We start from the raw sequence: 24905 nt of genomic DNA on the forward strand, positions 1-24905 counted from the left end.
GTGATGGGAGAAAAAATTTCAGTTTCTCAAAGATTGTAATATCACCCCTATTTCAAGAATTGGTGATATAAATAAGCATAAACCCTTCATCAATCATGTACACCCTGTTATAAGTAATAAAAACTACAACTAAATCTTCACACATCTAAAAAAATGCCATTGATCACTTATTTTTAAATGAATCTTCAACAACTTTAACAATCCCACAAAAAACTCAACACTTAAAATAAATGTTTAGTAAATACAATTTTTCCTGAAATTTTTACAAGCTTAACCAGATATTTCGCATAGAGAATGATAAACTCACAAGTTTTGGGTGACTACTTAACCAAGTTAAGGCACAGTTAATTTCACTCTTTAAAAAATAATATTATGCAAAACTTTTGCAGTTATGCACTTGTACAGTTAACTCTGGGTCAAAGGAAAAACATCTCAAAAATCAATTCCAACAAGGACAATATCAAACTCCATAAAAATGGTTCTTCTTCCTCCCTGCTCTCCTCTTCTATATCCTGAAAATAAATTAAAGTTACTTAATATGCCGGCATGAATCTGATGGAGTGATAAAGAAGACAAAGAAGAAATTGTAAATAATTTGATTTAAAGAGCACAACATAAAAAAATCAGACTTTTTACCCTAAATTTAAAACCCGACTTTCTTAATGTCATCTAAATCCAATTGTTAGTTAATGAAAACATTAAATTAACAGGGAAATTACTGAATATTTCAATTTTATAAACATAAACAATTACTCATTAGTGAGCCTGAACTTTGCAACCACAGTAGAATTCTTGTCTGTCAGATATTAAGCTGTCAAACAGTCTGTTTTGAGCTTAATTAAAGGCGATAAAACTGAGCTTTGATCACGACCGGATGTTAAAGTTAACCTTCAGTTTAATGAGACATGATAAAACTGGGCCTAAGTATAATAACTATAATCCTTTTTAAGTAAAATTGGAGATCCTGGACAAAACAACACTGGCTCACTTATGTATGTCAGTAAAAACTCAAATCGATCAATTATAATTGCATCAGAACATAATTAGAGTAGAAATATTTCAATTAAATTTCCTTAATGCAAATGTACCTACAGATCAATATTCATCACTTTATTAATACTGCTACAGTTAAATAGATATTTTTCTATTCAAGACGTGTGATACTTATCATATTTCATTCTTAGTGAATTGGCCCGGTCTAACATGGGAAAGGATAAATTAGTGAGGAAGGTGAAAAGTTCAAGGGGAACATGCAGTAACTGATTTCAGTCCAGATGAGTTCAAGTTTAGGATGCTGACCATCATGGGGGTGCATTTCACAGGCAAATAAATAAAATTCAGCCATGCAGACCTATTTGAGAGAAGATGATAAAACTAGCCTTCGGTAATCTTCTATTCCCTTATGTTCAAGCATGCCCCCTCCCCCCATCTGACTAATATCACTGCTCCTCATGGATGAAATGAGGAATAGCATGCACTTTGTGAATTTGACTTAATGACAAGTGGAATTTATGGCTCATCAACTGAATTTCATAAAGTATTCTCATTTCCTTCATCAATCGCCCAATTAGCTGAAATGATATACCTACTTTTGCAGTACCAACCAGATTATCCAGAATATAATGAGCCTATGGATTTTTTATCACTGTATTTAGCTGTGTAACTACTAATTATGGAGTGCAACTCAAATGTTTTTTATTGAACACCTTACACCAATATTTTTATCAGTGATGAACATTGATTATACTGCATACACGATATAATGATTTTACTGTGCATCACTATCTTAAGGGGTGACTGTTACAGTGTAAATATAGGACTTAAACCATACCTACTTAAGAATTCAATGATTTCTGGCTCAACTTTGTGGAAGTTCATGTTAATAAAAAGAACAATGTACTTTTCCACTGTTCTTTATTGATACTACTAATTTCAATGCTTAGGCATCATCATCAGGTGCAAATTACTCAAGTTGCGGTCCATTTATATACCCGATTGTTGTGGGGGAAGAGGTGGGTGAGAGAGGGGAAGGAGGGGGGAAAGAGGAGGGTTGTTAAGCATCAGGAAAAGCAATTAGAGGGGTTCACAGTAGGGGGGGGGAAGGGTAGTTAGGTCTTTCCTTGCAGGAAAGGGATGCTTCCAGGATTAGGTTGAGGTATTCAAACAATAAATCGTTGACCAAATGACCCTTTTTCCGAATCTGAAATTGTTCCAAAAAGCTTTTTACAATGTGAACACCCTAAAATCATTCTTGAACACTATGAAAGACAAAGTGGAAAAATAAAATAAAAGCGGCATTTATAAGTTAACTCATAAGAACTGCAGTGCTATCCATAGAGGCCAAACGGGGAGATTATTAAAAACACGAGCAGAAGAACATAAACCCTGTTTTAGGAAATGTGACCTCGCACAAACTCCCTTCGCCAACCATCTGTGAGAAGAAAATAATGGCAGCAATTTCAACCCAGAACTGATACACCAAATGAACAAAGAAAGGATGATGGACCAGTGGGAACAGCTGGAAATCAGAAGGAATTCGAAAAAGGGGCATTTGGTCAAAGATTTATTATTTGAACACCTCTCCCTAATCCTGGAAGCATCCCATTCATTCACAGAGAGACCTAACTACCCTTCCCCCTCACTGAGAACCCCTCTAAACGCCTTTCCTGATGCTTAGCACACCTCTCCTCCTTCCCATCAACGCCAATCAGAATCTCTCCTCTTTCTCCCTCTCCTTCCCCTCTCTCACCCACCCCTTCCTCCACAAGAATGGTATATAAATGGACTGCAATTTGACTAATTTGTACCTGATGATGCCTCTGCATTGAAACTACATGGGAAGTACCTGGCCTGACCTAGAGATGGCAGTAGTTGTTTGAAAAATATCACTGTATTAGAAAGTATGCAATCTATAAAGTATATGTTTCAAGTTTGAAGAAGTCACATTGTTTAGTATTTGTTTGGCAGCCATCAATAGTGAACGTTTTCAGTGAATTTGTGAAAATGGAGAAAATTGGTCATCATTATGTGATACAATACTTATATTTGAAAGGCCTCAGTGCAACCAATATAAAAGTTGAAATGGATTCTACGCTCCGTGAGTCTGCTCCTTCATTCACAACAGTTAAATATTGGTAGCAGAGTTTAAACGAGGCTGTACGAGCTCAAGACAAGCATTGCGTTGGTCGGCCAAATGAGGTTACGACTCCAGAAATGGTGAAGAAAATCCACAAAGTGATACTGGATGATCGTCGACTGAAAGTGCACGAGCTAGCTCACATAGTAGGCATTTCAAAAAGTTTGGTACATTGCATATTAACTGAAAATTTGGACATGAGAAAGCTGTGCCGCGTTTGCTCACATTCGAGCAAAACCAGTGTTGTGAAGAAGTTTCAATTGAGTGTTTAGCCAAGTTTCACAGCAACAAAGTAGAATTTTTGCACCGCTTCATAACCATGGATAAAACATGGGTCCATTACTTCACACCTGAAACAAAGAACAATCATAACAATGGATTCAAAAGGGAGAACTGGCTTTAAAGAAGACGAAAACCGTGGGGATCGAGATGGTGCGGCGGCTAACCTACTGGCTTCCCACCCTGAGGGCGCGGGTTCAAATCCCGGCAGTGTTGAATATTTTTCAGAGGTATCTTGATCCCTACTTGAGGTGCTTTGTGGAGGGCACTTTGATTGGGTACGCCGTCCGTGGGATGGGACGTTAAAACTGCGGACCCCTTGGTGCCTTTCGTAAAGAGTAGGCTAATGCCGACACCGGGTTTCTCTCCACCCTTCATCCTTTCCTGTCCATCCCCAATGGCGCAAATGACCTTAGCTGTCGGTCGCCTCCCCAAAAAACTACTACTACTACGAAAACCGTTTCATCTGCAGGCTAGGTCATGGTGTCGGTTTCTTGGGATGCGCGTGGAATAATTTTCATTGACAATCTTGAAAAAGGAATAACTATCAATGGCAAGTATTATGCAAATTTATTGCAACATTTGAGTGAAGAAATCAAGCAAAAACGGCTGCATTTGGCTAAGAAGAAACTGAGGGTAAAAAGAAACTTAACATTTCCACAATAAAGATTTAATATATCACGACCATGGTTTCCATGATGTGCATCATCAAAACCATGGTCATGAAATATTAAATCTTTATTGTGGAAATGTTAAGTTTCTTTTTACCCATATAATGAAGGAATTCCACAAATTTAACCCGGAAACTGTAATGTTTAAGAAGAAACTGTTGTTACATCAAGACAATGCACCAGCCCACAAATCCGTTATTGCAATGGCCAAAGTTCATTAATTAAAGTTTGAATCGCTACCTAATGCACCCTATTTGCTAGATTTAGCCCCCTTGGATTTTTTTCTGTTTGCAAACTTGAAAAAATGGCTTGGTGGTGCAAGATTTTCCGACCATGAAGAAGTGATGTCAGTAGTTAATGGCTATTTTCAGGAGCAAGACAGTTCATACTATAAAAAGGGTATCGAACTTATTGAACATTGCTGGGAAAAGTGTACACAGCTGAAAGGAGTTTATGTTGAAAAATTAATACATATTTTTCCAAAATATTTGTCTTTTCTTGAGGGTTGGGTACTTCTGGGACCACCCTCATATTATACATGTGTTACAGAAATTGAAATGAAGAAATTAATAACATTAACAACACATGAAGAGTAATGAGAATTATAACTCAAAATAGTGATGCAAAATCCTACTGCTTGAGATGACAAAAGAAAAAGGGGAAAAGCAGCTGAGTGAAATGAGGGAAGGTATACTGGTTTTACCAGAGGTTTTTACCAGAGGAAAATGAACTGGTGAAGTACTTCCCTAAATGTTGTGGATAGAGAGTTTTTAGGTCACCTGGGATAGTTCTACAGATGGCATGCTGTAACATGAAAAGATTTTTCATAGATTTCCATGCGATGGTGTGCGACAAGAGTTTTATTGTTCCCCTAGTGTTTCTGTGGTAAATTGAGCTGATGGGGAGGAAATTCTTGTACAAGTATTTAGGTGTGTGGTTTGAAAATATCCTATAGAAAATTGAAAGAATATGTGAATGCCCACGACCTTCTCGCTCTAACCAGGATATTTTTGTAAATGAGTCAGAAATATGATCGTATTTTCTAAGATCACTTATGAACCACACACAGGTATTATGGGTCCTCTGGATGGACTCCCTTTTGATGGGGCTTATTTTCAGTAAATTTTTTATACCCCATTGCAACAAAGCAGCAAGATTTGAATTCATTTCATTACTAATTCTAGGTAGGTCGCAAAGGCAGGAATGGTGATATATTTCTAAATCATCGTCATTAAGGTGATGCAATCAAAAATACCTTTACTTATATCATTTATCATCATCATCATCATCATCATCATCAGTATTTCAATCCAAGGATTGGTTTACTGCAGCCCTCCATTCTACTCCATTTAATGTCAATGCCCTCAATCCTTGATACCCTCTCTGTTTTACGTCCTTCTTAATTTCTCCCTAATATATGTCTCTTGGTCTTCCTCGTGGAACCTTCCCTTCTATTCCATTCCTAATCAATCCATTGTGCCTCAATGTGTATCCAATCCATCTATTTCTTCTTTGCCGTAGCGTTCTCCATATGGTCCTAGCCTCTTCTGCTCTTCTATATACTTCCTCGTACTTTGTCTGTCCATTTAATCTTCAGCATTCTCCTCCAGTACCATGTTTCAAAGGCTTCTATTCTTTGCTGGTCCACTTTTCCAATGTTCCAAGTCTCAGAATCATAGAGCACCATGTTCCACACAAGTCTTGATGAATTGCTTCCTTGTTTCCAGTCTTAGGTTCTTTGAATATAGTAATTGCCTCTTCTTCATGAATTCATTCTTCCCATGGGCTATTCTTCGCTTGATGTCAGTCGAACTTCTTCCATCCCATGTTATGCTGCTGCCCAGGTAGATGAAGGATTCCACTTGCTCTAGTTTCACCCCTTGAATGGTGATAGCCTCTCTTCCGCACATCAAGATTTTAGTTTTCTTCTTGCCGATGTTCATATTATATACCCCCAGTTGAGTTGCCCACAGGTCCTCTTGCATTTCCGCCACTACTGCGATGTCATCTGCAAACCGGAGCATGTTGATTTTTTCTCTATTTACCTCGACTCCTTTGATATCCAATTCTTGTGTTTCTTTTATTGCCTCTTCCAGGTATATGTTGAATATTGCTGGCGAGAGGTTGTATCTTGTATGCTGAGGTCTTACTCCTTTGTTTATTTTGGCTTCTATTCTTCTTCCATGTTTCGTTTGCACTGTTGTAACCTGATTTTTGTAGAGGTTATGAATAATTCTTCTTTCATTGTAATCCAATTCAAGCGTTTCTAGTATCTTGAAAATCTTTTTCTATTTGACGTTGTCGAAGGCCTTCTTCAAGTCCACGAATGCCACATATAATGGCTTATTTACGTCTCATTTTTTTGGCCAGAATTCTCGAGCTGAGAATTGCCTCTCTTACTCCGTGGTTTTTCCTGAATCTGCGTTGATATTCTGAGAGATTTCCTTCTATTCTTACTTCTATTCTTTGGCTAAATATCCAAGTAAGGATTTTTGATGCTTGAGTCACCAGGCTCAATGTTCTGTGTTCTTTGCATTTATCTGTTTTCAGTTTCTTCGGCATTGCAATCATTAGTCTTCTGGTTTCTTTCTGCTGCCGTAGCTATCTTTGATTATTCTATAGAGGGTATCCTTTGCTTTGACCCCTAGTGCCTTGATTATTTCTCCATTTATTTTCTCAACTCCTGGGGCCTTGTTATTTTTCAGGTCTGCCATGGCTCTCTCGAATTTGCTTCTCAATATCTGCGAACCCCAATCGTCTTTACCTATCATGCTTTCATCTTTTTTAATTAAGGCATCTTCTAGTGGTTAGGGAGCTTGAAAGAGTACTTCAATTTATTCTTTCCATCTATTCCTAATGTCGTCATCATCTATTAGTATTTTTCCATAAGCCATTGATTTCCTCGCAGCAGCTTTCTATCCATTCTTCCTTTGCCTTCTTGCACTCTAGTATGACCTCGTTCAGCAACTGTTTATAGAGGTACTTTTCACTCTCATTTCTTGGATTCTTATATTTTATTCTTTCATCTATGTGGCCTCTTATTTGAGCTGTTATCCATGGCTTCTTAGATATTTCAGCCTTACTCACAAGGAGCTCATCTGCCGCTTTGGTAATTATATTCTTCATTTCTCTCCATCGACAATCGGTGCTGGTATTATCATTATTTCCTTCTACTTCCCTTTCGATGGCCGCGGTTAATTTTTCTCTTGCGCTCTTTTCTTCCAGTATCTTTGTGTTCAATCTGGGTTGTTGTGTCTCTTTCTTCATCTTCTTGTGTCGCAGTCTGCTGTCCATGATCACCAGGTTGTGATCATATTTGCGCCAGGGTAACTCTTACACTTCTCAACTTGGTTCTTATATCTCTTCCTGACAAGGATGTAGTCAATTGGGTATCGTGCTTTGTCTCCAGGCATCTTCCACGTGTATCTTCTTCTCGGATGTTGATCGAAGATGGTATTAACCAATACCATGTTTTCCTCGTCACAGAATTCTATCAGTCTCTCTCCCACGGCAATTCGTTTTCCCAATCCGAAGAATCCCACCATAAGTCCCTCTTGCCCCTTGCCGACCACAGTGTTCCCATCTCCCATTGCTATGAGGTTTTTCTTTCCTTTTAATATTCCTAGAACCTCTTTCAGTTGTTCGTATACTTCTTGTATTTCCTCTTCTGAATGGCTGGATGCTGGAATATACACATGCACTATCACTGTGTCCATAGGCTCTCCCTCTAACCTTATCATCGGAATCCTCTCACTGTATTGCCAGTACGATTTGACTCTTCTTGCCCACTCCTTGAATATGATGTCCACTCCTGCAATTCTCCATTTATCTCCTGAGTGCATATATCACCCTGTATCCATCGCTCCAGAAGTCGTTGGTCCCAGCCCACTTACTCTTGCTCACTTCTAGAATGTTGAGTCCCAATCTGTCCATCTCCATTTTGGTACTTTCCAACTTCCCGCATGCTTCCAATGATCTCACATTCCATATCCCTATCCTGCATTTATCCACAAACAAAGCCATTAAAAAACTTTTACTAAAACTTCCATAGGAAATTTTTATTTTAAGGAGAATGGTAGCTGTACTGAGAGAGGACTGAAAGCCTGAGTATAGAGGATCACGTAAGTCATTTTCATTTAGAAACTTTGAGATTTGTTCATGTAAGAGTCTCTCAAATGCTTTTGATTATGGAAGCAAAATACTGATTTGTCAGTAAGCAGCAATGCTGGCAGGAGTGGATTTTTTTAAGATAGGACAGACAAGGGCACATTTCCAGAGCAGGGGATATGCTCCAGCTACGATAGACTAATTAAAGGTATAAGTAATAGGAAGCAATTTGGGAAGTAATTCGTGTATTAGAGCAACTGAAATTCTGTCAGCTCCATCTGAGGATGACTTAATTTTTTTAAGGGCCTGCAGGAGTTGCATTTGTGTAATGTAATGGTAAAAATTTTGAATGAGCTTGCAGCAGAAACTGGAGTTGGTCCAGAACTAAACAGATTTTATAAGAATTCATTTTTTACATCAAGACCTATTTCTGTCAGTGAGGTAGAGACTAAACGGTTTAGACTGTCTAAATGCAGTATCAGATAGTAGGACTTTTTCATCTATGCACTTGAAATCGCAAGTAAGAATGAATTTCTGCTTAAATTTAGGACATCTAACTAAGTATGCTAAAAATAATACATCATGCATGGATATTCCTGGGGCAGAAAGTTGCCAGTATGTTGTGATTTGTTCAGGGTTGGCTGTAATTATTGCATCAAGCCATGTGGCTGATGAAGATATATGATTAGTAGGTCCTAGGGGAAATGCACTAAAGCCATGGCATAGAGTTAGTAATAGCTTTAGAGTCATAAGTTAGGGAAAAAAAGTCGGCATTGAAGTCACCTGTAATAATAACATGATCATAATTCGGAATGTGGGAAGAATAGGTTTCTTCCAAGTTGGCAAAATAGCCCACCTTAGGTGGGTGGTAAATGATACCTAAAAGAATTTTTTATAGGTTGAAGGTTATATCTAAGAATGGAAACTGGGGTCTTTTGCAGTAATTGGAAGAACTTTTTAATATCATTTTGGACGAGAGATCTTTTCTCACCTAGACACCTATGCCTCCACCACCCTTACCACTACGATCATATCCATCCATAGAAGTTGTAGCCAGGAATATCAACAGACATGGCAGACACACGAGGCTTCAGCCAAGTCTCAGCGATGGAAAATGCATGAATGTCATTGTCAGGTAAAAGTTGGTGTAATTCATCAGGGTGTGCAGAGAGACTTAGGGCATTGAGGTAAATTATTTGAATAGAACAAGAGTGAGATTTAAAAATGTTGGACAAGGTTAATTGATTGTTACGGAATTTGCTTGAAGGTACATATTATTCACGTAGATCAATGGCTGGAGAGGAAAGATTTCGAGAAGTAGTTTTACCTTCAAGTTGGAAAGAGACGAATTCCGGTGCAGTAGGGTTCAGGGGTAATGATCTGTGGTGGCCTTCAGGAAAGAATCCTGTGGCAAAAAGGTTTAGGGATGAAAAGGTTTGCTGAAATGATATTTAGTGAGGGTGTTACGAAAAGACTTGTTTAAATTTTCATATGGAGCATGGTTTTGAAGGGCATGAAAGCAAGTTCATTTAAGCTAGATCATGGACAGATTGGACGCTTTTGAAAAGTGGGTGCGGAGAAGGATAGAAAAGGTAAGATGGATTGAAAGGTAAACAAATGAAGTGGTAATAAGTAGAGAAAGGGGTAGGTTAGCAGGAAGCCAATTAGTAAAGGAAAGGTGCTTGGAGAGCATTTTGATAGGCAATGGAATGCTGAAGGGGAGGCATGGAACCGAGGATAGGCATGTTAGTCAAGTGAGGGAGAAAAAGGCTAGGAATATGGGAGAAAATGAAGGCAGGCAAGGAGATATAATGAATCTAAGAAAGGTTTATTGTTGGGTGGGGTAAAATTGTATCTTGGACGAGTTTAAGAAATGTAGGGATGTAAAGTATATGAGGGTGGTTCAATAAGTGTTAGAAATGAAGAAAACATTTTTGTTGTTTTTTAACATAGCCCCCTTTTAGAAAGATACACTTATCCCAACGTTTCGGCCATTTCCTTAAACCCTCCAAAAAATAGGATTTGTCAAACTCTCCAAAATACGCCTCTGCCTCGGCAATAACTTCCTCGTTTGAGCCAATTTTTTTTCCCACGAGCCATTTCTTCATGTTAGGGAATAAGAAAAAGTCATAGGGAGCCAGATCAGGTGAATATGGGGGGTGCGGCAGCAATTCATAACGTAGTTCATGCAGTTTGGCGGCGACAACTCCGGATAAATGTGCTGGTGCGTTATCGTGGTGAAACAGCAATCACAGCACCCATCGGGCCGACAATTTTTTCATCGCCAACTTATCATGTAAAATATTATGTTCCGGTCGACACACCCACGGCCTCGGCTACTTCGGCCACTTTCGTTCGTCGATCAGCGAGAATCATGGCATGGACTTTTTGAATGATTTCCTCGGTAACCACGTCTGCCGGGCGCTGCCTGGTCGTTCCTCATCAAAAACAGATGTTCGCCCATGTTTAAGTTCGTTGAACCAATATCTAACTGTGGTCATAGATGGCGAAGTGCCCCCATAAACATAATCCAACTTTGCTTTTATCTCCTCACATTTCTTCCCATCCAAAAAAAGCGAATTACCGAACTATACTCCTCTTTTTCCATCTTAGCGAAAATCACGAAACACATCTTACTCGAATGGCTGCCAAATCCAAACTATCCCTTAAATCAGTCTGAAATTTGTTTCACCGTCATTTGATAGATGGCAGCACACGATGATAACATAAACTTCCCTCGGGTATGCCCTTTGTTGTCAAACAAGGGTACTTATTGAACCGTACGTAAATCCAAAATCTACCTCAACAACATACTACCACACAATAATAATATTAGTACATACAAGTCCTATCTATGATTTCCATATGGATTTAATCTATGACCTAAAACAAATTTGGCAAATATATGCTATCTTCTAAATTTCATTAATAAGTGAAATTTTTCTCAATATACACCAGATCTGAGTATAGAGATCCTACATAGGATCCACAGAGGAGATTACCTAGTGGTCAATAATCAGTACATAATAGTATAAGCTGTACCTGGGCCTGGTTATCATGTGATTATACATTATCAATTTTGATAACAAAGTTGTCATCATTAATTTCCAGTCGCAAGAGCTGGACCTGCTGTAGGCTAAAACCTGTGAGTCATTTGGTTCTCTGCAGTGGTGTGTCTGCCAGAGAGCAGTGATGATGGCTCCAGACTGCCCACCAGTCTAATTGCTGTGGGCTTGTTTGATTTATGGCAAACCCATAAGTTCAAGTCAGCTAGTGTGTCATGCAATCCATTAAACATGGCAGCAAATAAATCTATGTCAGTGCTCTAAAGCACTGCACTCGTTTAATGAATTTTTTACTCATAGAAAAACGGATATGATTTTCTGATATGTTATCCATATGGAAATCAGTTATGTGTCCTGTCTGATGAATTTTCTTTAATAAGAACTATTATATGATCACTTAATGACCAATGAAATGATAATTTTTATTTATTTCATGGTTATTAAACTTGGGGTTTATTGAAATACAATGTTTTGACACTATGCCTCCTAATGGGCAAAGGGCTTATAAAAATATTATTATCAATGAAAAAAATATTACATAGAAAGAAAGAAAACACAGCAGTTCCACATTTACACTTTATTCAGACGACCATGGTTTCACCACTGCGTGGCATCTTCAGGTGGAGATGATGCAGTGGTGAAACCATGGTCGTCTGAATAAAGTGTAAATGTGGAATTGCTGTGTTTTCTTTCTTTCTATACGATGGAAAAATTCCACGGAGTAACGGCTAAAACAGTCTCTTATAGAAAAAAATATTGTTTAAATTTACATGCAACCCAACAAGCCGTCTTAAGGGCGAGTGGCAGGAGGTGTTAGGGCACCACTTGCAATATTAGATGCAATGATATGAAATCCAAACAAAAAATACTTATGTCCACCAATAAAGACATATATTCATGCAACACTTATTTTAACTTACACACAAGCAAATGCATAAACCAGTAATTAACATACACAAGCACATCTTCCTATGAATGCACTAGATTTCTATGGAGTGTTGAATCTTGTCATCATTTGTATTTCGATTTTTTTTACTATTTCTATAGACTTTAATATTTTAATATTATGAGTTTTGAATGTCCCAAGAAAGAACAAATATTTGTATCCATACGGACTTGAATCTATCTCCCTCGAACTGTGTGCTGCCTAATAGTGAGTGCTCATAATATTACCAGACCTGCAAAAGCTTCTGTGAGCTGTGCAATTACGGCTCATACGGCCGTTAATTCAAAACTAAGATGATAAATATTTTTCTAAGTAATTATATTTCATGAATGCTCACGATATTTATGAGTGTTAACCCATCCAAAAATTACCAAAGTGTTCAGTATTCCATAAGTAGCTCACCTCAATTCTGACATTATTCTCTCCATTTTCCGGATATTTCAAGTTGATTTTTCTCCTGCTTGGATCGGTATATTTATATTTATCATCAACATTCACATGAGGATCCTTCAATGACACTTCAACCTCTGGTTCATCTTCCAAGGCGTTGTCTTCTTCCTCGATAATGGTGTCTACTGTATCTCCATTTTCTTCCGTTTTTTCTCGGAAAATTACTTCAAGAATAAAACGACTAATTTCATGAGATGAGTAGCCGTATATTCCGATACCAATTGGGCGTCTGAACCTGAAAGGATAGAAATTCCCTTATTATTTTCAGAATGCCATTTGATACTAGGACATGTAAGGAAAAAAGCTTATACTTTTGGTGATTCTGGACACTAACCTTTTTGGTATGTGAACTATATCATTTCCACAGGTCGCTGAATGAAGGCAATATGTAAGGGGATCAAAAGTAGGCTTGCTTAGGAACTGTGATACATAGAGATCGGCATCGCCTAGACTAAATAGCCAGGGGACAAGATTAGGTTTCTCACAATACATTACCTAACATATAAATCATAACCAAAATATATAATCAAATTTGAACAAATGATTGTCGACAAACACATTAAATTGATTTTACATCTAACAACTCACTTTGTCACGAGACTCAAAGTAATGGGGCCCTCGTACGTCAAAGTATAATAAGAATAATTTCCACCACTAACTTGACCAGCTAAAGAGTGCAATAAATGATCTCCAAAACATGGCAGTATGATACTCTACAATAAATTTTTGAAAATTAATGGGGATTCCATTTAGGGAAATTTCATTAAGGAAAAGTTACAGCTGGATTACTTACGACAAAAAGTAAAGTCACAAATAATGCCATTCTCTAAAACGTTTCGCCGATAAACGTGCCATCACCTGGTAGATCAACCACAGCTCTTATATTAAATGTTGAATCCTAGGAAAGGCATTCAGTTATTCAGTGTTAAAATATTCCTTTACGTGAAACCTGGTATGAGGTGAGCTTAACTGTCAAAGATACAAGGGATAGGAAGCAGCAACCACTGGTGAGTTTTTACAGCATCAGGCTATTATTTTAATCTATGGTATATTATATTTAAATTTTTCGCGTAAATAATAGATTCAAATTTGCAATTACACAAAAACGGGTTGCATTTGTGATATCATGGTATAATCGCATTCTTAATCTTTGATCGAATGTACAACGGATTACATCTTCACCATTACTGGTACTTAAGATAAATAAATGCGCCCGATAAAAATTACTTAAATGTAAAAAAAACTCAGAAGTTGAACACTCAATATACGAAAAGTTTCTCCATGGACTTCAGCTGAAAACATATGTACACAGGGATAGAATGAGTGAATATATATTTACAGAGGATCTTCTATACGTCATCAACGTACATTTGTGATTAATTATTTATTTCAGCAACAAGTTACACAGAAAACGTTTTAAGTACCTTCACAGGAATGGATACACAGATTTTCACAGATATGAAACACCGATACGACGGGCTCTCATGTGTTCTCCAAACAAGTAGTTAAAAATCAATTATGTACTTCACTTGTTATTTGTGCTACGAAAAAGCCAGATATGAAAGGTTAGTGTTGCCCATCACTTGATCGTTTATATTTATATGCATAATAAATGTCCTTCCCTTCCAGTTTCCAATTTTTGTCTTGTCCATCAATTGATGAAAGTTGTAATATGGTACCTAGATCTGTTGTATGTTTATGGTCGATGTGTTATACCGACAATTTGTGGTAGAAACTATTGTATTTGTCCTCTCTCTTTCATTTATTCTATTACTTGATTGACTATTCACAAGGATGACAAGATTTTAGGTAACCATACTTAAACTTCCATATTTTAGTCTTCCTTAATTAGCATTTAAAATGATAGGCTCTCCTTGCGTAATTCAATGAGACTGAATAATAAATTCATTTCATGTTTTATAGGTATCACCGTTTTTGCTCTCCGGGCCTGATTGGTGGCCCGCGGAATCATTGGGCTTCCCATAAATTCATGGCTTGTCATTAGGGGCCGAACCACCGGTGTTGACAAAACACTGGTGGTTAAATAGGGTGTACCATTAAAAAACTTTTTCTTTCAAAATTAAACGGCAGAATATGTAACCAGTGTACTAATGGAATGATACCTATTTCTTCAATTCCGAAATGTTGTGGCAAGATGACGAAGACCATTAAAAAACTCACATATGACAAATAGCATTCACATTGCCTTAATACAAACGATGAATTGATCAATCTTAATATGTTATTTTTAAAACATGAATCTTTGAAAAAGATTTCAATTTTTACATTTTTGTCCTTGGCTTCATTACCAGGAGCAGAGAAGTCTTCCCTTTGGAAATTGAGAAGGCAATGACCAACGCATTTGTAAAGGTGACCATGAAATCAACATTGTCTAATTTTTTTCGGAAGGAATTAACCACATAAAATGTTTTCCGTTGCCAGCGAGCAAAATATTTGTCCACCATCAATAACCAGAGGGAAATGAAAGGTTCAGTTGGAAATATCTTCCTTATTTCGACATAGTATTTTCGTGCGGAAATGGCATATGGCCTGATTTGCCCGAAGTGTAGGGAAACCCATTATCACCTTCAAAGGCTACCAATGTGTACATTTCATAGCATTCAAATATGCTAACAAGTTACCTCCTAGCAACTGTATACCAAACCAAAGGCTAAATTTCCTCCTTCCAACTGTTTTTAGTTTCGAATGCGTTTAATTTTATGGTGTTGTATGTAGTTCCTCAGGTATTCAAAAGCACTCACCAACAGTCACACACAACAATGCACTCATTCAGATTAGTTGTTGAAATTCTGAACTACTCTACCTAGAATCAACAGTCACAGCTACCACATCAGTTATACATAGAATAACAAGTATAGAACAGTGCATTTATGCATGCATACAAACTCATTCGCACATTCTAGTCTGTAATTCTGTGTAATGGAATAGGTTTGGGAAATAGACAACACTGATGTGCCTAGGCTGCTTTGCCATTCCTACTTTAATGCCAATGCAAATTAGTTTCAGCCATGTTCCTGGAGTTCTTTAATGGATTCTTCCTTGGGAAGCAAATAGCATTAATTCTACTCTAATATCATCAAATTAGACAGCATTTACATTAAAATACCATAAAATTCATCTTTGAATTCATAGCACATCACAAATATTATCTTCTCTGATGAAAAAAATTCGTCCATCTTCTTTTTCACCAAAACTTGCTATTGCTTCGTTCATTCTCCAGCATAAGGCATAAGAATAAAACAATTTGAAAACAGTATTTCAATGCCTGTTGTCTAAAAGTACTTTTATTACAAAAATTGATGCACAGAATGCCATTAAAAACAAAATCCCTTGGGGATAATTGCTCCTAATACTAATTGCGCCAGATAGGTCGAAGGGTAGGAGCAGCCACGTCAGCCCCAGCTGCAAAGGCATCTGATCCCAGTGGGGCAGCCATGGAGTGATGGTGTTAAAAACACTGCTGAGGAAGGTAACCACCTAAATTATTAATCCCAAGGTTCTCATGATGGGAACGACAGAGAAAAAAAAGTATAAAGAAAAGAAAAACACTTCCCTGGCGACATTCTGAAGTGACTTCTATTGCATTAGAGCTTACATTATCTATGACTATTCTTTGTACCCAACCATTCAAACGCCTTTAAACCTGACCACGATATTCTTATTTATGCATAGGTATTCATTTCCAAGATTTATATTATGGACAGTGTAGAGAAAATGAGTCCTGGTTATCCCAGGCATGACTTCGGCCCAATTGTCCATGTGGCATGTCTGGCAGTGGAAGAGGCAAGGCTTCCGTGGTCATCATCCCACAAAACCCTTGTAAAGCAAAACCAATAGTGGTAGCAAAGAAGAGGCTGAAGAAGACCATATTAGTTAGAATAGAGTTAAAGCAGAGGTGGCTGGTTAGGAAATGGAATGTAGAAGCATTAACTGGAATGGTAAGAAAGGAGTATCAGAAGATGAAATCATGAGTGAGGGGGAAAGAGCTGAGTACTATCAAGGAAAAATGGAAATACGAGGGTCATCCGGAAAGTAGTACCCGTTCGTGAAATAAAGACACAAAAGTAAATATTAACAAACATAAAAAATTTTATTTGAAAGAGGATACTTTAAACTACTTCTCAACATAATCTCCAAGCAAATTAAGGCATTTGTCATAACGTGTGACAAGTTTCTGTATTCCTGCTGCATAGTCCTTCGCCGCCAGCTCATTGAGATACGCGAGGGACCCATCTTGCACAAATTTTTGCATAATGCAGATGGTGTTTAACAATTTCATGAACAATTGTTCGAGAAACATTGGGAAAATGCTCACAGATGTCATCAATTGTGACGCGCCGATCGTTCCTCACGAATTCGTCAACTGAGCTCACCAGTTGGTCTGTAATGACAGACGGTCTCCCCGAACGCTCATCGTCGTGTGTGTTCCCCCTCCCCATGTTGAAGTTGCGACACCACCGCCGAACAGACGACTCGTCCATTACATTGTCTCCATACACCTCCTTTAATTGGCGATGAATATCACATGGGCGAACGTTTCTTGCATTGAGGAATTTAATCACTGCCCTCACTTCACAACTGGCGGCGTTCTCAATTTTTTTAAACATTGTAAACAATCACAGAAACAACACAGGCAATGCTAGCGTCACGCAACTTGGCTCAGAGAAGGCAGACAAGCCACTGAAGCTATCTGACCTCGTCCAGCGGCTACTCGCGTCGTCAGCACTTCATGCGGCACGAACGGGTACTACTTTCCGGATGACCCTCGTATATCAATAAAGGATATTGAAAGCCAGAAAAGAACCTTTAGTAACAGTGATAATAAAAGGGTAAGAAAGCCATGGATCAGAAATTAGATGATTAGAAAGATAGATGAGAGAAGGAAATGGAAGAATCTACACAAGAGTTATGAAGAAGGAAATGATAAGAGTTAAATAATTAATTGATATGGGTAACAAATAGAGCAATAGAAGCATGGGGGACAATGCAGTGCTAGTATAAGGAAAGTTTGCAGAGGAAGGGTGAAATGGGTGCACTCAACAAAAAGATTAAAACACTATTGGGGAATAAGAAGGGAAAATGTATGCTAACAGTTGAAGATAAGTCATGTAAAGTACAAATCAGAAATGATTTGAGAGAGATGGAAGGAATAACAGAGCAGAAGAACTTTAAGTTAAGGAACTTAGGCCAGCAAGATTAGACATAGAAAGAGAATATGAAGAAAGCCTAGGTCCAGCAAAACTTCACGATGAGATAGAAGGGGCATTAAGGGAAATGAAATAAGACCGTGGGGATGGACAGCATTCCTGCAGTATTACTAAACGGTTTAGAAAAATGTGGGAGTCTTTATGAACTAGTCTCTACCCTCTATGAGACAGGAATCTGACCAGAAGACTTGGTGAGATCAGTGTTAGTGCCTATTCCAAAAAAGGCAAAGGCTACATCATGTGAGGACAACAGAACAACAAGGTTGATTTTGCATACAGCTAAAGTGATTCTCAGGATAATCAACAAAAGGATGGAGAGCAGGGCAAATGATCACTTAGGGAATGATCAATTTTGGTTCAGAAAGGGGAGTGGCATGGGTGATGCCATAGCAGTAATGTAATCTTAATGGAGAGGAATATAGAGTATGATTGGAAAATTGTGAATTTGGAAAAATAATGAGTATGTTTTGTATGTTTATGAAAATAGGAATAGATTGGAGAGATAGGAGTCTAATGCTCATCTGTACATGTCTCAGACTGCTCAGATGAGAGTGGGGGATGAAGAATCTGGCTGGGTAGTGTTAGGAAGTGGAGTACGGCAGGGTTGCCCATCACTAATGCTGCTCAATGTCTATGTTGAGGAAATGATGAATGAGGCAGGGGGAGAACTGGAGATAGAATGAAAGTTGGCAGGGAATCCATGAAATTAGTTAGATAGGCTGATGACCAAGCTATAGTTTATCAGTCAGCAAAGTGTTTTCAATCACTTCTGAATGCATTGAAAATTCAATATAAAAGATATTGGATGAGAATAAAGTAAAAAATAGAGGTTATGCAAGTTTATAGAAAGAGATGGACTAAGTTAAATATTAAAATAGTACGGCTAAAACTAGAGCAGGTAGAACAGTTTACATACCTTGGAAGTGTTTAGGACAAAAAGGTCACTATACTAAGGACATTAGGAGAAGAATTGCATTAGACAAAGAGGCTATTACAAGGAGGAAGGAATTGATAACAGTGACACTGAGAAAAGGCTCGGTAAAACCTGGATATGGAGCATACTTGTGTACGGCATGGAAATATGGTCATTGATAGTCATTGATTGGAGGTTTTTGAAATGTGGGTTTGGAGAAGGTAAAGTGAACTGGAAGGAATACAAATGATGAAGTGCTGGGTGGGTGAGGCGACTGAATTTCTGAGAGAAACCTAAGAAGACAAGAAATGGATGTAAAGCATATTGATTAGCAGGCTGACATTGAAGACTGAGATAGAGGAGAGAATTTTAGGCAAATGAAATAGGGATGTTAGGCAGAATGAAGGATGGAAACAAATATAAGGAGATGAAGAGGGGCTGGTGGTAGAGTTAGATGTTGGGTATTGTTTTCTTAGGGGATAAAAGATATTTATTTGGTAGTTGTGTCCATCCAAAATCTACCTTAACCAGCAGATTAGCTATAATGACATGCTTCTGGCTTTGTGAGTAGTGTGTAAGAGGTACTTTGTCCAAAACCTTTTAAAATCAAGAACAATCACAACCAATGAAACACTGCTGAAAAGTTTTGATCTTTCAGTTGATTTTATGACAATTAATTATTTTTTGATGCTGTCAACTTTGGAAGATAAATTTGGACAAGAATACATTGTATGGCGGTGGTGCTCTGACTAGGGCTATGATTAACAATACTCCAATCTTATGCAGTGTTGCAATTTCATATATACTAATTTGTTTGGAACCTTTTTGTTTGTTTTGTCAAAATGTCTCCGTTATCCTCTTACCCCACATCTCAGAGGCCTTCAATCTGCCTTTAACCCCTTGCATCAACAGCCATGTTTTCAAGTCATGCCAAAATCAGCTCTGTTTGAAAGTATCCACTTGTTTTACTTACATGAATACCTAAGCTACCTTTCATCAACTCGCATACCTTAGGAAAAACCCTCTTCATATATGTGATTCTTATTTTTTTTTAAGTAATCTACCGGTTAAGGTAGGTTTTTGGACTGACACAACTACCAAACAAATATTTTATTACTCCTACCAAAACACAAAATCAATCATCCTACTCTATATCAGGTCCCTCTTCATCTCTGAGTACTTCCTTCCTCCCTTCATCCCGTCCAACAACCTTATCCTGTTCCTTCCCTTTCCTCTTTTGCCCAACATTCTACCCTCTATCACAGTCTTCAACATCCCACTGCCGGTCAACACCCCCTTCATCCACTTTTCCTGCCTCCATAGGATTGCTCCCAACAAACCCCTCTCTTCGCCCACCATACCAAGTACTTCCTCATTTGTTTTCTTCTCTGTCCATTTCACCTTCTCCATTCTTCTCCACACCCACATTTCAAAAGCCTCCAATCTACGTCTATCCTCCTGCTTCAATGACCACGTTTCCGCTCCGAACATAGCTACGCTCCATATCAAAGTTTTTACGAGTCTTATCTTAACTTCCTTACTCAAAGTCCCTGTCATCAACTCCCTCCTCCTTGTGAAAGCCTCTTTGCCTAGCGCAATTCTTCTCCTTACGTCCCTACTACTTTGACCGTGTTGGTCCAAAACACTACCGAGATACGTAAACTGTTCCACCTGCTCTAGTTTTTGCCCTCCTATTTTAATGTTTAACTTACCCTTTTTCTTTATAGAAAATCGCATAACCTTTGTTTTATTAATATTGATTCTCATCCCATACCGTTTGCACTGAATTTCCGATTCACTTAGCAATGCTTGCAACCCCTTGGCTGACTGACAAACTAAAGCTTGGTCATCAGCAAACCTAACTGATTTTACGAATTCCCCGCCCACTTTCATTCCTACCTCGAGTTCTTCCCATGCCTCTTTGATCATTTCCTCTGCATACAGGTTGAACAGCAACGGTGATAATGGGCAACCCTGCCTTACACCCCTTCCTAACATTGCCCATCCTGACTCCCCGTTTCCCACCCGCACCCGAGCAGTCTGAGACATGTACAGGTTGCGGATTAGCCTCCTTTCCCTCCAATCTATTCCTATCTTCTGCAATATACTCATTAGTTTTTCCCAATTCACCCTATCAAACGCTTTTTCGAAATCTACGAAACAGGCAAATACCTCCTGGTTGTGTTCTATATTCCTCTCGATTAATAATCTCATTACTGCAATGGCATCACGCGTACCTCTCCCCTTCCTAAACCCAAACTGATCATCCCCTAAGTAATCATTTGCCCTACTCTCTATCCTTTTGTTTATGATCCTGAGAACAACCTTAGCTGCGTGGGATATCAAACTAATTGTCCTATAGTCCTCACATGACGTGGCCTTTACCTTTTTCGGAATAGGAACTAAAACTGATCTCACAAAGTCTTCCGGCCAGATTCCCTCCTCATAAATACTACGGATCAGCCCATATAGCCTCTTCCTCCCACATTTTCCCAAGCATTTCAAAAGTTCCACGGGAATGTTATCTACCCCCACGGCCTTATTTAGTTTCATCTCCCTTAATGCCCTTTCTATCTCATTGTCTAGTATGCCTGGACCTAAGCTATCTTCCTCTACGTCATGTTCCTTTTCAATGTCTAACTTTGTTGGTCTAAGCTCTTTACTATACAGTTCTTCTACATATTCCTTCCATCTCTCTTGGATCTTTCCTGCGTCAACTATTACCTTACCGGCCTTATCTCTAACGGCTATCGTTGATCTCCCTTTCTTACTTCCCGATAAAGATTTAACTATGCTGTAAAGCGCACCGATTTCCCCCTTCCTCTGCAGACTTTCCATATTCTCGCACTGCGTCTTCCACCATGCTTCCTTTGCTTTATTTGTTGCCCGCCTCAATTTATTGTTCAATTCTTTGTACTTCATTTTGCCTAATTCTGTATTTATATTCTTCCATTTTCGCCGCTCATCCATTTTTGTAATCATCTCATCCGTGATCCATGGTTTACGAGTCCTTTTAGCGTTAACGGTTCCAATAGTGTCTTTTGCCGCTTTAGACAACCCTTTTTTGATACATTCCCATTTTTCTTCAATAGTACTTAGCTCTTTACCGTCCTCCATGATTTTCTCTACCGCCTGTTTGTATTCCTTTCTTTTCAACCCATTTAATGCTTCTACATTCCATTTTCTAACTCGCCGCCCCTGCCTTACCTTTTTAAAACGTACGCTACATATCATAACAACTAAATTGTGGTCTGAGTCCGCATCCGCTCCCGGGAAGCTGTGGGAATTTATCACACTGTTCCTAAACCTGTGTCTAACCAGGATATAATCTAGCTGATATCTTCCCGAGTCACCTGGCATTTTCCATGTATACCTGCGTCTTTTGTGGTGTCTGAACCAAGTGTTGGTGATAACTAACCCCTGTCTCCTGCAGAACTCAACTGCTTTCTCCCCGCGGTCATTCCTCGTGCCTAAACCGTAGTCCCCCACCTCATCACCATCTCTTCCTTCGCCTACTGTCGCATTCCAATCCCCCATCACTATCAAATGTTTCCCTGCAGGAACACATGCAATCATGTCCTCTAACTGATCGTATATCCTATCGACCTCTTCTTCCTTATGGTCGCTCGGTGGCATGTATACCTGGATAATAACTAAGTTCGTCGGTTCTGCTTTTATCTCCACTAGTAGTATTCTATCCGTTACCTGCTCTATGTTGACTACGCTTCTTCCTACCTCTTCATTTAATACTATGGCAACCCCTCGTTGGCTCTCGTCCCCACCGCTGTATATTATTCTATACTTATCACTCCAGTAATCCCCGCTATCTTTCCATCTCACCTCGCATAGACCTATAATATCTATATTTCCCCTTTCCATCTCTCGCTTAATATTCTCCAATTTCCCCGTCCTCATCATTGTCCTAACATTCCACGTTCCTATTCTAACTAATTTGGTCTTCTTCTGCGTCTTCTGTCCTGCTGCTGCTGGTTTTCCCTTGCAAGGGTTTCGTGGGATGACGACCGCGGAAGCCTTGCCTCCCCCGCTGCCGGGCACGACACACGGCCGATTGGGCCGAGCCCCGTGGTTGCCAGGACTCAAAATATCTCTATTGTCCATCACATTGTTCTTGGGAATGATAATTGAGGTGGTTTCCCGTTGCCTTCCTCAATAGTGTTTTTAACGTGACACCATCACTTACTGGCCGCCCCACTGGGGTCAGACGCCATTGCAGCCGCCTCACTGAGGAACAGACGCTGCGTGGACTACCTTTCGTCTGGCTCCTAACCTTCGACCTATCTGGCATGGGTGACCCTACCAGGAGCAATTTTTATTACTCCCGCCAGTACAGCTCTAGGGGTCATCGGAATGCACAAGCCCTTCCACCACGTCAAGGTTGTAGTCCGGGGAGGGGTCATTCTTATTAATTGCCCTAATGAGACTGTGCCCGCCCTCTTCTAAAATGCTTCATATGCAAGTGGACCTCTTTTGGTTCAAGCCAATGCATGTGTAGCACCATATTTTGCAATGCCTTTTGGCAAAGATTGTGACTCTTGGTCTGAATAACTAATTTTTTAAAAACAGTGAAACCTAATTCATTTTATGATATGGTATTGCTTTATCTCATTAGGAATGGGAATCACTGCTAATGTAATCTTCCATCAAAATTCCCTCTTCATAAATGAGCCCATCAAACACAACAACTCTCATTATCCTTAATGTTTGAGTAGTTCTGCAAGAATTTCAATTATATCAACTGTCTCCTGGCACTTCCTCCTTGCCCCAGTTAAGTCTTCTGCAACACATTATCTTTTCTTCTTAAGGGAAACTTCCTTACTCTATTAAATTTTACACTACACTTCATCAACACGAAATTGTGATTGGAATCCACCTCTGATCTTAGTTTTGATCAAGCCATTCCTAAATCTGTGCCTAAACATGATATTATCTGACTGACTTTGTTTCTTCTGTGCATCTGTGTCTACTGCAGTGCTTGAAAAAGTGTTGGTTAAAAATAAGCCATTTTTTCTACCAAACTCACGGGTTTCCTCACAATGGTCACTTTTTTTTGCCAAAACCTCACTCCACCAAGATTCTCCATTTACCGACAACCACACTTATATTCCCATCCCTATCAAAGGCTCTTCTAGGTAGAGTTGCAATCATTTCATTTGGACTTTCAATCGCATGCACTACTTCAGCCTCCTTATGACTACTTAGAAATTAAAGTGATCAAAACCCATTAGCAGTGTTCACTTCAAGAAAACTAAATAAAATTTGAACACCTAAATAATGATGTTTGCTTGAAACAGTTTTTTGCTTATGGTTTTGTAATAATTTGTCAATGAACGTTGTTTTTCTGCATTTATATTTTGTGATTTATAATGACATTTTTTGCAATTTTTTATCAATGAATTCTACTCTTCAAGAAAGAGCTGAAATTCAATGCAAGTACTCAAATGTGCATCCTCTGATTTCCAACTTCTATTCTGAATAACATGTGCTACCCTTTTACCAGAGAATGGAGTGTTGCATTCACAAAGCATGACATTATGCTTTTATTCTATTCTTTTTTCATTGCAGTTATCTCTGGAACAATTTGGATATCCTGAAGAAACACTTTAAGAGTTTTACTCTAATGGCCATGCTTTGGAATTATCCTTGCCTTATGGTGAAGTCTATGTTGAAGGTGGGGGTACCACTCCAATTTTGAGGAGGAAAATATCCCTGCTTAGGTCTTCCGACCTAAATTTGGATGTAAGATGCTTCTTAAAACATGCTATAGACAATAAACGATTGTAATTAAAGTGGAAGTATTTAATTGTGATATTTGATAACTTCTTTTGATGATTTGTAAAATATTCTTGTAATTTTCAGCTCTCAAGAAATGAAATTTCATTGATGCCAAATTTCAACCATTTTTAGCGCTACCCTTGTTTGAAATCGTGGAAACCTTTGAAACCTAGAGGTGCACTGTACTATAAGTTTACATTCATGTGCGGCATTTTAAGTCAAAATTAATTATACTAATAGGCCATACCTTATGGAATTTGTAAAAATCATATTTCAGACAAGTCCTTGGGAAAATGACTTAGAAACTGAATTTGTTT

The 24905-nt window shown here is 38.6% G+C and overlaps 1 protein-coding gene and 1 long non-coding RNA gene across 5 annotated transcripts; one reads left to right on the forward strand and one right to left on the reverse strand.

The window, feature by feature from the left end:
• Positions 1 to 416: 416 nt before the first annotated feature.
• Positions 417 to 14157, reverse strand: LOC139694986 (UPF0669 protein C6orf120 homolog). Of its 3 annotated transcripts, none has more exons than XM_071593541.1 (6): positions 14079 to 14157; positions 13448 to 13552; positions 13243 to 13367; positions 12989 to 13105; positions 12607 to 12889; positions 417 to 512 (listed from the first exon to the last, which is right to left on the reverse strand). In XM_071593541.1, exons 2-6 carry the CDS (start codon positions 13475 to 13477, stop codon positions 417 to 419), a joined length of 651 nt encoding a protein of 216 aa, XP_071449642.1. In that variant the 5' UTR covers positions 13478 to 13552; positions 14079 to 14157. The 3 variants fall into 3 exon arrangements, with proteins under 3 accessions (XP_071449642.1, XP_071449644.1, XP_071449643.1); XM_071593543.1 differs by having other exon boundaries at positions 14023 to 14125; XM_071593542.1 differs by lacking the exon at positions 14079 to 14157 and having other exon boundaries at positions 13448 to 13646.
• On the forward strand, positions 14053 to 24597 carry LOC139694987 (uncharacterized). Of its 2 annotated transcripts, XR_011702255.1 has the most exons (4): positions 14200 to 14219; positions 14448 to 14463; positions 14967 to 15024; positions 24379 to 24597. It is a non-coding gene; the product is annotated as an uncharacterized lncRNA (long non-coding RNA). The 2 variants fall into 2 exon arrangements; XR_011702254.1 differs by lacking the exon at positions 14448 to 14463 and having other exon boundaries at positions 14053 to 14219.
• Positions 24598 to 24905: the final 308 nt, after the last annotated feature.

The sequence above is a fragment of the Hetaerina americana genome, unplaced genomic scaffold (genome assembly GCF_022747635.1).
Source record: "Hetaerina americana unplaced genomic scaffold, ioHetAmer1.1.p SCAF_6, whole genome shotgun sequence".
Classification (NCBI taxonomy): domain Eukaryota; kingdom Metazoa; phylum Arthropoda; class Insecta; order Odonata; family Calopterygidae; genus Hetaerina; species Hetaerina americana.